The sequence below is a fragment of the Charadrius vociferus genome, unplaced genomic scaffold (genome assembly GCF_000708025.1).
Source record: "Charadrius vociferus isolate BGI_N301 unplaced genomic scaffold, ASM70802v2 scaffold201, whole genome shotgun sequence".
NCBI lineage: Eukaryota > Metazoa > Chordata > Aves > Charadriiformes > Charadriidae > Charadrius > Charadrius vociferus.
Window position 1 is genome coordinate 3312841 of NW_009646936.1, and position 16782 is coordinate 3329622.

A 16782-nucleotide genomic window follows, 5' to 3' on the forward strand; every position below is an offset into this window, starting at 1 on the left:
TTCCTGCTGTTTCCTAACTCACCATTTCCAAGAAATTAGGCAGGATTATATAATTGGGAGGGAGGGGGCTGTGTCTGCAAGAAATGCTCTCTCATTTGTGGCAGAAGCTTTGCAGATGTAATCAGTGCACTTGAGGGATTGGAAGTGAGAGCAACTCAATCCTGAAATTTCTCAACTTCCCGAGTGGACTTGGTAGCCTGCTTTTGGGCCTGTTTCTTGGTAAATCGTGTTTGAGAGGCTGCATTTTGATAGGTGGTGCAGGGCAAGAAAGTTTGCTAGTGTGAGTGGTCAGTGCCTAGAGAAAGCAAACTAAAGGGGAAACCCTTCAGATAGCCTTTTTGGTATGACCTTTGCTGCTGGTCACACTGATAGCAAGTTCTGGGAGGGTCTTTTTTTACTTCATCGGCCTGTTAGGAAGATGGGGTAGGAGGAGGAATTCCAGCACGTGACAGAACCCATGATGTTGGGGTAACGGGCATTCACACAGTTCTATTTTATTGCATTAATGAGCAAGAGAGGGACAGAAGAGGCATCTTACAGTACTCCCAGCAAGATTTTTCCTTGAAGATGAGGGAGACAATTGAAAAAAGGGAGAGAAGTAGATGAACTTAATGCTTCAATGAACCGTTGAGGTGTTGCACACTTTTAAGGAATGCTTATATGCTTTGTCTATAAAGATGCCAGAGTGTGTGATGATGTGTATTTGAATCTTTTTGCATGTAAACAGATGTATCCGTTATTGGCATAATGCATTAAGTCTGAATGATGCTTGCATTCTGTCTGGAAAGTAAGACAATTTTATCAGAAAATGCAGACAGGCAAAAAAGTGGCAAAGTGAGCAGAAAATCCATTTATGTCTATCATCAAAGAGCTACAGAGGAAGGAGGAAGAAGGTTTGAGAGTCATCCTTTTTTATGTATAGTATCTTACAAAAATGAAGACATAATAAACACCGTGAATTACTTACAGGTGTAGTTCTCGGTATATACTTCATTATTTCATTTGGACAAATGTACTTTGATGGATTGTACCTAAAGGATTTTAGCCCTTTGACTCAAGAGTTTTGTGTGAGGTTTTTGGACTTTCCAAAAGTTGCAGTAGTACAGGTAATAGATCAAGACTAGAACCCTTTGTTGTGGTACTTATATGGATATTTAGATGTCAGTGACTTCATTACAGTGGATTCTTTTACCTTGATCCCTGGTATGGTCACACATTGTGTGCAAACACAGTGTTTGTGAAAAGTACACTAATTGTTAGGATTTTTCAAAATTGTTATGAGAGCATCAGGATGCTAAGGTGTAGTACAGCTAGAATTACCAGTCAGTTTTTAATCTAATAGAAGAGCTTTGTTTATCTGAAATTATTGTCTTTTGTAGTCTAATAAACAGATAAATGTTGCAAATAGTGAAGAGGGTTTACTTGAGAGTTGTTGCGTCAGGGTGTGTTTGTTGCTATGTATGCTAAATAACAGTAAATAAAACACTTTTCAGTGGGTGTATTCTCTACCTTTTCAAGTTTGGTTGAAGGCAGGAATACAGAAGCATTCAAGGACTTCTTTGAAGCAGAAGAAATACTAAAGCGGTAGGCATTTGCTTTGATGCCAGGAAAATGTCTGTTGGAGAATCACTAGCCTTACTTTTAGATGCTTAAAACATAGTGGGTGGCTTTTCTGAAAAAATAATAACAGAAAAAAGCTATAGTAATGGGAAGTCACTTCTTGGAACTTTATTAAGATGAAAGGGGCAATACAGAGACATGTTAATGGGGTCAGTGTTGGTTTTGGCCGAGCCCCTGGAAGACTGAAGCTGTTCCCACCTCATGCCCCAGAGATGGCTGCGCAGGTCGTGCTTTCACTTATGATCGTGCCCTTCAAATTTGGGTCTGCGTTGCTGTCCATCTGCCATGCCATGGGTCTCTTACTGAAATTCATGCCATAGGCTACAGATAGATAAAATGGTGGAGTGAGGACAGTTTTCTTACAGAGCTGTTTTTGGGGCAGTTTTATGGGCAGGAGTTGAGCCTGTTGCTACTCATCAGAAAAATACAGATGGTCCAAGCTGCTGGGACACAGGTATCATGTCTTATCAGCACCACCTTGCCTTTCTCTTGGCTGGTGAATGGGTTTTAGGAAGAGGTGTATTACTTTGGCATTTGGGATGGGGTTGAGGGAGGAGGTGGTTTCGAGCTGTTAAGGCTGTTAGGGTGTGCAGTGCAGCACCAGGCTCTGCCTCTCTGCTGGAGTCCTTGGTGTGCAAGCTCTTTCACCGCCTGTCCTTTGCTAGCAGCTGCCTGCGGGGTTCAGCGTTGTTCTTCGCTGCTCTTAATGCTTACAAGTTACTGGGGGAGGTAACGTGGTATTTGATACCCAGCTGGGTGCTGGTATTCATATTGGTAGTCCTTCATAGGTAACGGTGTAGGTAGACATTATTTTTTATGTGGTCTTTTACCTACTTCCTAAACACTGCTTCTTTTTGACTTCCATTTAAAATTAAATTGGAAATTGGGAAAATCTACAAAGCCATTGTTTCACTATAGGTTGTTAAAATCCTTTAAACTAGATTGAAGATAGTTAACAGTCTGGCCGAACATGTCTTGTTCCCAAGTTCAGAGGAGAGCCATGCTGTGGGCTGGGGCAGGAGTCCCTCCCCAGGGGCTGGGAATGGCAGCAAACCCTCCTTCAAACCAGGCCTGAGAGGCACAGCCTCACCCTCTTCATCTGTACGTACCAAGTCTGAAATCTTGAAGTACTCTGGGACTGGTTGAGCATATTGCTAGGTAATTGTGCTTACTAACTCATTTTGCTGAAAAATGAAATGTATTTTTAAAGTATGTAGCTGCTTTGCATCTTCTCTGCTTTTCTGGATTTATGAAGAAAGAAAAAGCATTTTCAGTAAAGTGTTGTTTCTCTGCATATCAATTGATGCCAGTGAGTTTGGCTTGCACCCTGATGCAGATTGCAGCTAACCTTTAATTGCCAACCTACAAATAAAAGAAAGCATCACACATGAAGCCTTTAGGTGCTTTTATTAAGGGTGATGCTTATATAAAGTTGCATGTCTGCTTAAATAAATGTAATAATGTATGCTTAATAGCATATGTAATAAATAAACATACCTGGGTAGGCACAAGGGATAGCAGAGGTGTTGCGGGGAGCTGAGCCGAGCAAAGTCCTGTGGCAGCGGGATGGGGAAAGGCGCAGGGTCGCTCTGCTCCTTGCTGTGCCGTGCCGAGGGTGTTGGGTTCAGGATAACCTATGCAAAGTCACAGAGAAGAGGCACGTTTGTCTGAATGTTCTCAAATACGTGTGGCGCAAGCACTTGAACTTGTAAATTCATTTTAGCCAGGCTTTGTTCTCATCAGTGACATGGAAAATGAAGCCTTGAGTCCTAGGGCCTCAGTATGTGTGCTGCCTCCTCATGCAAAATTTAGCACAGGCTTTGTTTGAAAGTACTCCTTTGAACATAATTTGAACATGCTTATTTTTTGGTTGGGATCCTAACCATCTGCAACCATCTGCTAGCAGGTGTTTGGTTTTGTCACGGATTTTGTTTTATTACCTTTATCGTCTTATCTTTGCTCTGTTTTTGTGCAACGCTGGATGGATCGTCAGATCCCATCTGTTTTATGCAGTGGATGGAAAATCTGCTGATCAGGACTGTTTCACACAGGGTATAATATTTTTATTTTGAATTGCTTTGCCCTAATATCTTATCTGCCATTTAAACAGATAAGGCAGTCATCTTCTTACAAGTGTGCCCACTTGCTGAGCCTTTTTCTTCCTAGAGAAGATTTAAAAGAGTGTGTGATCAGTTGCCCTCACTATAATCCTAATTCTTTTATTAGAGGTTGAGTCTTAATGCTCTTCTTTGCTAGGTTGAAAAATGAAGTTTCTGAATGAGAACTACTGGTCTTACAGCACCAAATCTGTTGTTCCAAAAGTATTTTTCAGAGGATGTGTTTGAGTGAAGTAAGATTATTTAATAGTAAAATGTGGTATCATAATCTTGGGCAAAACTGTCTTTGAAAAATGTGAACTGCCACTCTGTTGTGAAACACCAGGATTGGGCGGTATGAGGAAGTCCACTACAAATGTAAATGAGAATTGGGCATCAGAAAAGGGATTATAGACATTAGGAAAATAAATGAGATTTGTAAAATGAAATTAAAATGGATCTTACTACGTTGATACGATTGGTGTTTCGATGATGTGCAGACAGTGGATACAGTAACTTAAATGTTGCTTTTAAAAAACATAGATTTGAGTTATGAACAAGCAACTTATTTTCAAAAGGGCGAGCAGTGAATTGTTGTCCTTCAGGTCATTGGCTTTCAGGAATTGTAGTAAGGCGGTGGGTTTTTCTAACCTGATAACATGATCTCTGCCCAGAATTCACGTTCCAGGCATGTCAAAAACCCACAAATGAGAGGGATCTGACTTTATCTAGTCCTTCCCTGCAAGAGTTGGGTAAGCAGCCACTGGAAAAAGAGGAACTGTTATAATTGTGTGTTGAATTGCTTGAGGAGGTTTAGTGAGTTATGAGCTCACCAAAAGGCAAGTTGTGCCATCGTGGTCCATTATTAGAGTACCTCAGCAGAGCACAGATGTACAGCTGTAATCAAAATAAAAGAGATGCTGAAGAAGGCAAAAAAGAAGGCAGTCTTCTTGAATATCCTTATCAGTGACCTAGACAAGGGGACTGAGTGCACCCTCAGTAAGTTTGCAGACAACACCAAGTTGGATGGAAGTGTTGATCTGCTTGAGGGTAGGAAGGCTCTACAGAGGGATCTGGACAGGCTGGATCGATGGGCTGAGGCCAATGGTATGAAGTTCAACAAGGCTAAGTACCAGGTCCTGCAGTTGGGTCATAACAACCCTGTGCAGTGCTACCGGCTTGGGGAAGAGTGGCTGGAAAGCTGCCTGGCGGAAAAGGACCTGGGGGTGTTGGTGGGCAGCCGGCTGAATATGAGCCAGCAGTGTGCCCAGGTGGCCAAGAAGACCAACAGCATCCTGGCTTATATCAGGAATAGTGTGGCCAGCAAGGACTACAGAAGTAATTATCTCCCTGTACTTGGCACTGGAGAGGCCACACCTTGAATACTGTGTTCTGTTTTGGGCCCCTCACTACAAGAAAGATACAGAGGTGTCGGAGCGTGTCCAGAAAAGGGCAACAAAGCTGGTGAGGGGTCTGGAGCACAAGCCTTATGAGGAACAACTGAGGGAACTAGGGTTGTTTAGCCTGGAGAAAAGAAGTCTGAGGGGAGACCTTATCGCTGTCTACATCTACTTGAAAGGAGGTTGTACCGAGGTGGGGGTCGGTCTCTTCTCCTAAGTAACAAGTGATAGGACAAGAGGAAATGGCCTTAAGTTGCACCAGGGGAGGTTTAGGATTGGATATTAGGAAAAATGTTTTCACAGAAGGGGTTGTCAAGGATTGGAACGGGCTTCCCAGGGAAATGGTTGAGTCACCATCCCTGGAGGTATTTAAAAGACACGTAGACATGGTGCTTAGGGACATGGTTTAGTGGTGTACTTGGCAGTGCTAGGTTAATGGTTGGACTTGATCTTAAAGTTTTTTTCTAACCTAAATGATTCTGTGATTGTAAAATAAAAGAAAAAGTGAGAAATATAAGCCTGACAAAGGTAATGTTGTTGGTAATAATATCTATGCTTCGTGGTGTGGATTTGGTACAAGGTTTGCAAGCCTGTCTGTCCATGGCATGGTTGTGGTTTAGCTGTGGCTTGCCCCTGGTGCAGGAGTAGGGGTAAGGTGCTGGTAGGGACAAGGGGACAATGCAGGGCCAGGGAGGCTTTCAAAGCAGTGCTGCTGCCTGGGGAGATGCTTGTCTGACTTGAGTCTCGTGGGCAGGGTGTTGAGGGCAGCCCGGAGCGGTGCCAGTTGTTGTGTTGCTGTATTGGAAGGAAAAATAATCTTGGAATTGAATTATGTGTTGCAATCCCAGCACCTGAGAGTGGAAACTACAACCAGGGCTAGGCTAGGATGCTCCATCGGTCAAAAAAACAAACTAATGCATAACTATTTCAGTCATGGCTTGTACTGGCAAACAGAAGTAGTATTACAGTTTTTCCTTATTTTTAGAGCCCATACACATTGGCCCTCTCTCTAAGGACACACAAGATTGCTCTCCCTTCACACATACTTGTTTTCCGTGTGTAGTCTGTAGGTTACTTGTTCAAAAAAGCAAAGAATCCCTACAGGCTTATGATTCAGCAGCATTGAAAGTTAAATGTGTACTGGAGTGATACATGTAGAAGCTTGTCTGCAAGTCAGAAGTGTTTGAAGTGCTTCTTTCTGATGGACTTATATTTCTATTAGACTAGCCCAGGCAAAATAAATGTTGCAGTTGTCAAATGAACTCAGTTTAGTTCATCAAACTGCCACTTGAATGTTAATTTATTTTTAACAACAACAACAAAGAAAAAAGTTCAAAGCTTTGCATTTAAACTTCATTAATCATGATAAAGAAATGAATGAAAAAAGTTTCCAGGGCGTAAGCTCTGTGTGTGTGTAAATAATGAGCAGAATTAAATTTAATTTGTGCTAAAAAATGTAATTGAAGGCAATAGGAAATACATGCAAGGCTGCAAGTGATTACTATTGCCCAGGTTTTCACAACCCTAAATATTTCATTTTAATACTGTAAAATGAAGGACTGTTACATTAAACAACCACCCTTCTCCCCAGCTCCTCCTTTCCTTCTGAAAACCAGAGGGAAACCTGTTCCAATGAATTGTTTATTTCTGTGAAACTCAGCAACTGGTTGCAAATGGAGCCTCTTTTGAAATGAGAAGTTGGTTTACCAGGAGGATGCTCTTACTGTATTTTCAAGGAATATGATTTTATAAAGGTGATACACATTTTGTGTATAAAAGTCAAATCTAATACCATACTTTTGATTATATCAACATGTCTAGTATTTCTTTAGTGCATTGATATGAGATGGTTGAAATAATCAGACACTCAATAAATTATTATTTTTAAAAAAAATTAATTATATACTCACATATACTGTTAATGATACTGCAGCCCAGGCTGTGTTGCCTAGAACTTTTGACCTATAGCTTTCCATCTTATATTTGGTGGCTGTAACTCAGGGGTACATCAGTATTTGTTACTTTTGCTGAAATTTTGTAGGCTAGTTTTTTTGAGCAACGAGGTATACCATTAATTGCCTTCTACATTCACGCACGCACTACTCTGACGATATTACAGGGTGTTAAGGTGAATGGAATAGCTTCATGCAGGGGTTATCAGAAGTCAGATAGATGACACAGAGGTGCACACATTATTGTGTGCATAGCTTGTGAAATCGGATCTAGTTCGCTGGAGTAAGATGCACTCCAGGATTGTACTTTTTTCCAGTTTTATAGAAATATTTGCCATAAATACTGCTCTGAATGTTTTACATGCTTGAACAGCCAACAAAGTAAAACTGCAGCTCTGTATGAAGTCGTATGTCCTAGGAGAGCCAAGTCGACATACTCTGTGAGTCTTCAGCAAAACACCTGTGTCTTTGCTTAGTGCTCAGGTACTTAGCTAAATTGAAGCATTAGCAGTTACATCTGTACTGAGTGACTGTGGGTATGTGGCAGGATGGTCCCCTACAAAAATAAGTACAGCTAAAACCAAGGTGCAAATTTATTCAAATTTCAGTGCAAGATTTGGGTGTGATACCACTGGGAGCAGAGATTTTGTCAACAGAAGCTGCAGATTTTGTATTTTGCGTTGCCAGAAAGTATTTTAACCCATTACTTTTGCAATATTATTTTGGACATCTCTAGAAGGCATGTCTGTTAATAATTTGCAGGCATTAGAGTATGTCACCATTGTTGGAGTCACCACATGTATGTCACATGTGCTTTCACAATCCAGTCTGTTCAGTGTATTGACTTCTCAAAAGTACTCTAATTTTTCCTTTAAAAATATCTTTGAGGGGGATTGGGGTTATTTAATTCCAATGCCAGAATTGTACAGAATTACAGTGATTTTAGTCTAATCAATCATGTTTCTTATCAGCTGAGTTTCTTCTTATTCTTTAGTACTGAAGCTGTGACCATTGTTTATTTCATTAGCATCTAAATTTTTATCTTACTGCTGAAGACAGCACAATCTCTTTGGTCAGTTATGTCCTTGGTAAAGAGCTTCCCCCCCCCGCCCCTTCAATCTGACCATGTACTCAGGTGATCCATGAATCATCTTGTTCCCTGGCTGATGGGCTAACCAGTCTGGCTGATGAAATGAGGCTGCATCAATAAAAATAACTGAGTCGACTGTGTTGCTGTTAGTGCTGTAATTCAGTAGAAATACTCTCAAATTGTTTGAAACAATGTGTTGGTGTCAGATTTGTTTTGTGTGGAAAAAGTAAGTATTTCAAAACACTTCAAAATGTCTCCCTGATGCTGTGTAGATGCAAAATGTGATTGTCCCTCCACACCCCCGCACTTCCCCTTCCAGGAGCTGAATACACCAACTCCTGACTTCATGTTGCACCACACACATCTTCAATGGGTCCTGCAAGTTTCACGCTCAGTATATGGAAGTCAGCATATTACGCTAAAGTTTTCATAATCTAATAGACCTCTGAGATCAGAGAGGAAAAACAAAGTTTGAAGAAGGTGATAATGGAAGCACCATTTAGAAACTATTCCATTCTCTGCAAAGAGACCCTGCCACTCATTTATGAAAGTTGCCCTATGTCTGGCTAAAGGTTTAAAAGGATGAGGAAGTGGAAGCAAAATTAATGTTTATGTTTTTGTTTTGTTTTCTTTCAGTGGGCGAGTTTGTAAGTGATGCCCTTCTGGTCCCAGACAAGTGCAAGTTCCTTCACCAGGAAAGGATGGATGTGTGTGAAACTCACCTGCACTGGCATACTGTGGCTAAAGAGGTATATTCATCTGTCTTAAAATTTCCTGCCTTCCTTCTTTAGAGCTTTATCACTCTTCTGAGGATGAGTTTAAGTATAGCAGTGACAGGGGAAAAAAGAGCAGTACTTACGAATGTTTGGGTGAATAGCTTTTTGTCAGTTCAGCAGGTAGGAAATAGGAGTCACTCTGCTAAGCACATCAGAGTCCACTATTGGATACCTGTGAACGTGGACCCTGTTTCATAGCACTGTTTTTTTCCCCCCACGTCCACTCACATACCCACCGTGTTTTCTGCTGCCTCTTGCTTCCTGTGTTAGTGCTGCTCTGGAACTAAAGATTGATCACTAATGCCTAGGCTTTGGCTTTATCATTGTCCTCCATGGGGATATTGGTATGCCAGGTGCTTCACAGAGATCAAGCAGGCATGAAAGAATGCAGTATGTGAAATTCAGCATAGAAGAGCTGATAAGACGTAGGACTAGCCGAAGACATTTTGCAGGCATGCACAGAGTTTTTACAGTTTACTAGTGCTTTCTTGAGAACAGAAATAAACCTAATGTTATAATCACTAATGCATTCTGGACATTTTTGTTCTTATGTAGAAAGGTTGTAGGAATAAAAAGTGAGATGAGCTTCAGAAAAACTTCTGGCTGCTAGTTTGCTGGGAACCTCTTAGTTTGTATGTTATCCCACCTTCTGGAGATCAACGTTGAAATGTGCTTAGCCGCTTCAGATTTTCAGTTCTTGCTTGAATCATACTGTTGCCCCCCAAATGAAGCATTTAAAGCACCAACCTTCATGCAGGCAAATTCTAGTCTGTTTTAAGTACTTGCCATTCCAAGTTTCCTACGATCACATCATCACAGTGCACCAATGAACTATTTTCCTTTTTTTACCTGTCCTACGTCACTTTATCTTTCTGTCCTATGTCGCTGTATCTTTAAGGTATAATTATACACAACTGACTGTTTTCCAAACAAGGCTAGAAGGTACTGTATTAGCAGAGGTGTCAGACCAGATACAGTGTGTTTCCAGTATATTAGATATTTTAAATGTTAATCTATCTTGCAGTGAACTCTTTAATAGCATTAATACATCAGGATCAGGACTAATACTTGAAATTGTCACTCTGCCTTTGAGTTTTCTGTTTATGAGGCAGACCCTGTGAGGATTTTAGGCAAGAGGATAAGGAGTCGTCAAATATATAGGAGAAGACAAGTCTTTCTATACTGGCAAAGACTAAAGGGCAGGGGAAGGGAGAGCTTGTTGCTTGCAGTGGTCATGCAGACACCGGTAGGGAGCTACCTACAGTGCAGGTAGTGAATGCACACGTGATGACTGTAAGTCATGTTTCAAAATTCAGAAATAATGCCATTCACCAGTTTCTACCTCCTAAGCCAGTACGCAGCCCCTTACGTTTTCTTGAGGCCTGTGACTTTTTTTCTGGCTTCCTGCATGAAAAAATGTTTGCTTTTTATTTTCTGTAGTCCTGTAGTGAGAAGAGTATGAATCTGCACGACTATGGCATGCTGCTGCCCTGTGGTATCGACAAGTTTCGTGGTGTGGAGTTTGTTTGCTGCCCGTTAGCGGAGGAAAGCGACAATCTTGATTCAGCTGATGCTGAAGATGATGATTCAGATGTCTGGTGGGGAGGCGCAGATGCAGACTATGCAGATGGAAGGTAAGAGTGACTTTCTACCCTTCAATTTGTTATTACCGTCTTATTAAAGACGCCAAAAATCTGTCTAAAAGGCCTCTGTGGAAGAGTCACTGCTCCTTATAAGTGAATTTGCAGCTACAATGGTTGAAAACATCAGTTTTACACATTTATTTTTAACTTTCTACAGAAAAGCTTATTATTAATATAGTTATTGTGCTTTTGATGCCTTCATCTTTTCTTCAATGAGAAGTGTTGCCATATTTATAACAAAAATGCTTAAATATACACTTTCTGACAACTAAATGATAAATATTGTACTCTTAAGGTGCTTCGTGTGCAGTCTGGAGTACTGCAGCAGATACTCAGCCAACATAACTGTTGGAGGTTTTGAAATGTCTTCATTCATAATAGGCATTAGCTGTGTGCCATTATTACCGTAAGAATATTTTTCTGCTGACAATTACTTTCTAAATACGATCTAAAAGAAAATCTGTTTTAATATGTAGCCTTTGAGAGATTCGTTAATATGCTGCTGTTAAGTCAAGAGTATGGAGGTTTCCTTTGCAAGACAGCAGTGGATGGGAAAATGCCATGCTTGTCTTTACCCTTTAACATCCCCTGTGCACATAGGCTGATATTGAGCCAAATACGGGTTATGACTGTGTTGTAACTGAGTGGTCCGGTGCTATCAAAGCCCTTTCATGTCACTTTCTTGACTGGGTTAGACAGCAGTTGTGACAACACAGAGTACAATGTTATGTCCTTGCAACTGAATTCAAACAACTCTCTAAGATGGCTTTCTTCATAAAACTAAGATCTGCATGCAAATTCTGTTTGTGGTCCCAAGGCTTCCATCACTTCGTAGTCTTAGCTAATGCAGTGTTTCTACTTCTTAGGTGACGATACGCATCTTTTGCAAATAATATGCAAAATCAAAAACTTGTGGCAGATTACAAATTATTTCAAGGAGAACCCTGAAGATAAATGGGAACCGAATGAAGGGAATATTGTGGAAAGTTAATAGTTCTGAATTGTGTTAGGTTTGGGTTTTTTAATAATCCATATGGAAACAAGTTCAGGAACAGTGTAGAGATGAAGGACAGAGATCGAATTGCTGTAATTTGGTGCAAAGAGATGGCATTAAGACAATGAAAAAATAGGAAGTATGTCATGGTGGGCATCTAAATCATTAAAGCGTTAGTTGCAGGGAAGAGTTCTTTGTGATAGTGGAGTAAGTTTAATTAAAATGAGTATTTCCCCATTAGTAAGTGTTGCAGGGAAGACTTCTTTGTGATAGTGGAATAAGTTTAATTAAAATGAGTATTTCCCCATTGTAATTTCCAGTTGTCTCTCATAAATGGGAGGGAATCGTCAGGACTGCTTGATGCAAGAAACCTGCGTCAAGTAACATTGCACCTTGATACCTTCAGGCTTTTTTCTGACTTGTACTTCCAACAGCTGTCAAGGCATCACAATTTGTAACCCTTTCAGTGGGATTTGTAAACCAGCCTTTGGATTGTTGCTGTGTCACTTCTGTATATTTTGTTTAGATTTTAATTGGAATATGTTCTCTTAGAATAATACATGAGTACAGACCTTGTTCTAATTGAAACAAATTTGCTTTTATTTTCATCATATGTATATATATACACACACAAGGTAGATACATAGAACTGTCTTATATACCTATTACCTGTCTTATCTATAGATCTTATATTTATTACATATCCCGATATATAAAATACATAGATATAAAACTTTTCTTTCATATATCTGATCAAAGATGCCTAAAATATTTTAAATAAAAGAGCTCACAGGGGCCTATATACAGTAGTTTTAATACAGATAGCGCTTTTATTTCAGTCTTTTTCATGTTTGCCACTGAACATTTAATTTACTATTCTAGTCCATTTTGTTCCTCATAAAGCAATTTAATATCTGAAGAGATGAGTTCAAGAATAACTTCATAAATTTTGTATCCTTTAGGAGTAGGAGCTGTAATTGCATTTGAATCCATTTCTGAAGTCCCAGGCAAATACTGATTTATTTTTTTATTATTTTTTTTTGCTCCCCTCCCGTAGAAGTGGATGCAAAAGGAAATTGAAAGGATCCTTTTATGGGGCAGTTGTACTTCAGCTGCACATGAATAGGCAAGCAGTTCGCAGTTCTTTTACACTGACTCACTCATACTTCTCACTGCCTCTTCAGCTTCCCAACTGCATTTAAACGGTGTGTGCTGGAGCCAGAAATACTCTTGAAAATTAGTTGTATAAAAAAAAAATAAAATTACTCATTTCTCATGCAGCAGTAGGTGGTAGTTCAAATTTTGTGTGTGTGTGTATATTCATACATATATGAGCATATGTTTGAGTGTATATAAATATATATATGCATCTTAGTCCTAAGCTGATTGTGAGGGAGGAAGGAGGAGAAAGAAAGTGTAAAGTAGGGGGACACTCTCCTAATGCTAAATTCCCAATATTCTCTGCCATTAAAGCACCTCTGAAGTGCTTACTTAAAGTCTCCATTTTTTTCAACTTATGTGGGTGAACTGACACTGACAATGTTTGCTTCGTCTTGGAGCCTTCCAAGGAGTTTAGTATCCCTTTGTGTGTGAGCACATCCTTGGCGTGATACTGTACGAAGGGAAGAGGGGGCTGGTAGCTCATGCACCAGCTAATGCTGACCCTGCTGCTCAGCAGCTCTGAAGCAAAGACCCCTCTCAGAGGAGTTTTGGGTTCACCATGGAGCCCCGTTCTGGGCAGGGAGGGGGAATACTATTAACAAATCAGTTGAGCAAAGTATCCATTAAAGTATTTTCCTCGCTCAGGAATCGTGATAGCTTTTACTTGGGTCGAATCAACTGAGTGCAAGTTGTTGGTGCCTTCCAGTTGACATCTTTTAATGCACACAGGGCTCACTCCAAATCATGAGACACATGCTTTGCCTTTCAAGGCGGGGCACTCAGTCATTCTTTGCTTTGCAGGTCTTTTTGTGGCTGCTGCTACAAGTATTTTTTTCATGCAAAGATGTGAAAATTAGAAGATAGGAGCTGGTCCTTAAGGACAAGGATTTCATGCCATTACTCTGTCATGGGTTTGTGGTGGCAATTCCACAGCATTCCTGTTGCAGCAGTTACTGTGTTGACTTTTTTTACCCATTTCTACCCAGAAGTCATGATTTCTGGCTAAAATGAGTTGTCAGTACCACATAAGTACTTCAGTAATTGCTCTTTCTTTTATTTTTTGTTTCATTAAGATCTGGGTTTGGTTCTGTTGTACATATAAGGCCTTTTAGATGCTTTTGCCATGCATATCTCAGTGTCTTCATTATTGAGTCATCGAGTGGTCTGGGTAGAACATAACCCACTCCTCACCTAAGCCAAAACCAGTCTACTGTAAATGACATCAGCTGCAGGATCTCCTTTTCCTTGTTTCTCATGTCTGGCTGTGAAGCCTTCTGCTCAATAGCTGTGGGTTTTTCTCTTGCCCAGCCCGTGCCCAGTACCACTCCGGGAGCGAAACCTCCAGGCTGGCTGCTTCACACTCCTGTCTCTGTAGAACGACAGTGGAAAATGGGCACAAATCCCCCAGTCAGTGAGTGGTGGCATGGTGACTGCCACGTGCCTCAGCACGTGGGTCTTTGAAAAGGTTGTGCCTGTTCTAAGATGCCCAAGTGACAGTGAAGAGGATGTTTGAGGTAGAGGTGCCAACCTGAAAAGCAAATTATTATATCCTTATTTCTCAAAACCCCTGTTGTGACAAAGCAGAATCCAGCAAGGGAAGGTGATGTATTTTGAAGTAACTTCGTATCTCAAACTATTTGGATCTAAATTTTAAAATGTTTGTACTTATGATTCTGAATATTTAGAGGAAACCACATTGCAGCCATTCATTCTGTCTTGTGTTTTTTACCTCCAGCAGTTGTCCCTGGAGCACTGCATTTTCTTTTTTGTTTTGTCATGGGTGTTTTCCTCTGCACAGAAGGAAGCAAAGCTCAGCAGCACTTTGTATCCACACCATCAGAGGGCATGCAGGGGCAGCTTGGGCTGTGGTGCCGTGACAGAAGGATGTTCTTCCTACCCAGCGTCTGACCACCACCTGGGGCTGGGCGTAAAAGGATGTGGCTTGTTGGCAGTACTTGGGAAAGGAGGGAGGATGTATTTTTGTGACGGGTGTGATATATTCCCTCTTTGTTCTTGAGGCCAAGAGGCAGGATCCACCCATGCTGTTGAAATTGCGTCAAGTCATGCTTGTCCTGAAATAGTGTATAACTCTGACGAAGAGGTCACGAGCATTTTTCAGCAGTGGCGTTCCTTGCTGTTATCCACACCTTTAATTAAAAGTTACCTTGAAGACTGCCTGAGGGACAGCCAGATGCAGGTGCTGGCTTTCAGTATAGCTGCAGCGTTCTCCCTGCATAGCTACAACTCAGTCAAGTGACCTGCAAGCTCTGGCTGCCCTTGAGACACGGTACAGCCTCGTGGCCCTCCTGCTTGTACCTGGGCACTTTCTGGAAGCTTTAGTGTCCTTGATGTCCAAGGTTGAATGTCTTTAGGAGTGATGGCCAAGCTGGAAACTTCCAGGTTTTCTCTGTCTACATCTGTCTCATACGTGCTTCTCCTCATCTTCCTGTCACTGTGCGTGAGACCTCCCAGGCTTTCCTTCCCACCAGGGAAACAGGCGACTGTCATTTTCCTTCTTTCACAGCAGGGATACTGAGGCACAATAAGTGTCACTGTTGAGGGTTATATAGAAAGCTTTTCTTTAAGTCCCATGGCTCAGGAGCAGAAGATAGTCCCTTAAGTTCAGCCGAGTATCATTTTTCTAGACAATCTGAGTATGTTTTCAAGGTCCAAAATAGGAGCTTTAATTTCTCATTGGTTTTCCGTCAGCAGGTCAGGCCAAATTAATTTTGTCTGTCTGGTGTATAAAACGTATGTTCAGGCTGATGTAATCAATGGGTAGTGTTGTAAATGTCACATTATAGGGGGTAGTGTATTTTATAAGGGTTTGGTTTACAGTTTCTTATAAACTTCTGCCAAGCGAAGTTTTATGGTTTGTGCATGCTTGCCATTAAGATAGTTAATAGGGTAGGGTTTTTACTGTAATAAATAATCCAAAAGACTGCAGTCCACTTTGTGCTGGTAATTAGGCATCTGTGCAGTAAAACTCAAATTTGTGCTATATAGCGTGGTAATCATGTTGTTCTCTGGTTTTGCCACCTTGTACCAGACTGAGCTTAAGAATGAGTGCTCATCTCCTAGATGCTGCAAAAAAAAGTAGTTAGTGCTATATCCTTTTTGACTCAATAGTTTTTTGTTGGTTTTTTTTTTTTCAGTGGTATCTGGAAAAACGGGCTGTCTCCTCCAACTCTAATCTAAGAAATCCTGAAAGGTTTTTAAAACTTGTCAGCTTTTTCTAATGGTGAAAGCAGTGTTGTATATGTGCCTGTTATGCTGAATGGTTTCCAAGTGAGACCCAATGCTTTTTATTATCAGTCTTGTAGCATTTGGGGAAGAGGAGTCACAGGGGCCCAACAGAATTGCTTTGCTGAGTAATTTGTTAAAGATCCACACTTGACATGGAGGAAATGAACTTTTTATTTCTTTTGCTTTCTAGCTCTTTTTATGCCTTTATGTATGAATTAAATGGTACAAAGATGTCAACATACGTTTTTACCTAGTGTCTTTCATTCAGAAATGTCTGCAGGTTAACCTCAAGGTCAAATTAGTTACAATTGAAATTCCCCAGAGTGCTGTCATTAAATCAGGCTATCACAGGTGTGTTTAAATTGGCCACAGTCATATAGTGCCCTGACCTAATACAATAACACACTGTGTCCTCATGGTATGTCACCCTGCTGCCTTGACACAGAGTAGGCAGGCAGGCAATTTGGATGTCTGCCTGTGGCACATGTTTATGAAAAATACCTAAGTCTAAACACTGATGAGTAAGCAAGTATCTTTAGTAGTATGCAAGAGTCAGTATAAGAATTTTAAAAGTCAGATTTAATGGGGTTTAGTCATTTCTATACTTAGGAAATTCTCTTTCCTTTTGCAAGTGTAGCTTTGACTAGCTACTGCTTAATTCCCTTTGTTTGGGTCTGCATGCCAGAGCAGTGGGAGACTTAATGCAGGTAAGGGTCAGGAAGCTGTTGATGTTTTAATTGCGAATGCAGGTGAAAGCAGGTAAAAGCAGGTAAAAGCAGGTAAACGCTACAGCTGGCATGGCTG

At 40.8% G+C, this 16782-nt stretch overlaps 1 protein-coding gene across 6 annotated transcripts in view; it reads left to right on the plus strand.

The window, feature by feature from the left end:
- The window catches only part of APP (amyloid beta (A4) precursor protein), a 188062-nt gene that overhangs the window by 56145 nt on the left and 115135 nt on the right, over positions 1-16782 (plus strand). For all 6 annotated transcript variants that reach the window (XM_009894907.1, XM_009894905.1, XM_009894906.1 and 3 more), the window contains exons 3-4: positions 8795-8907; positions 10375-10568. In XM_009894907.1, coding sequence (XP_009893209.1) covers positions 8795-8907; positions 10375-10568 — 307 coding nt within the window. The remainder of the gene's footprint in view (positions 1-8794; positions 8908-10374; positions 10569-16782) is intronic.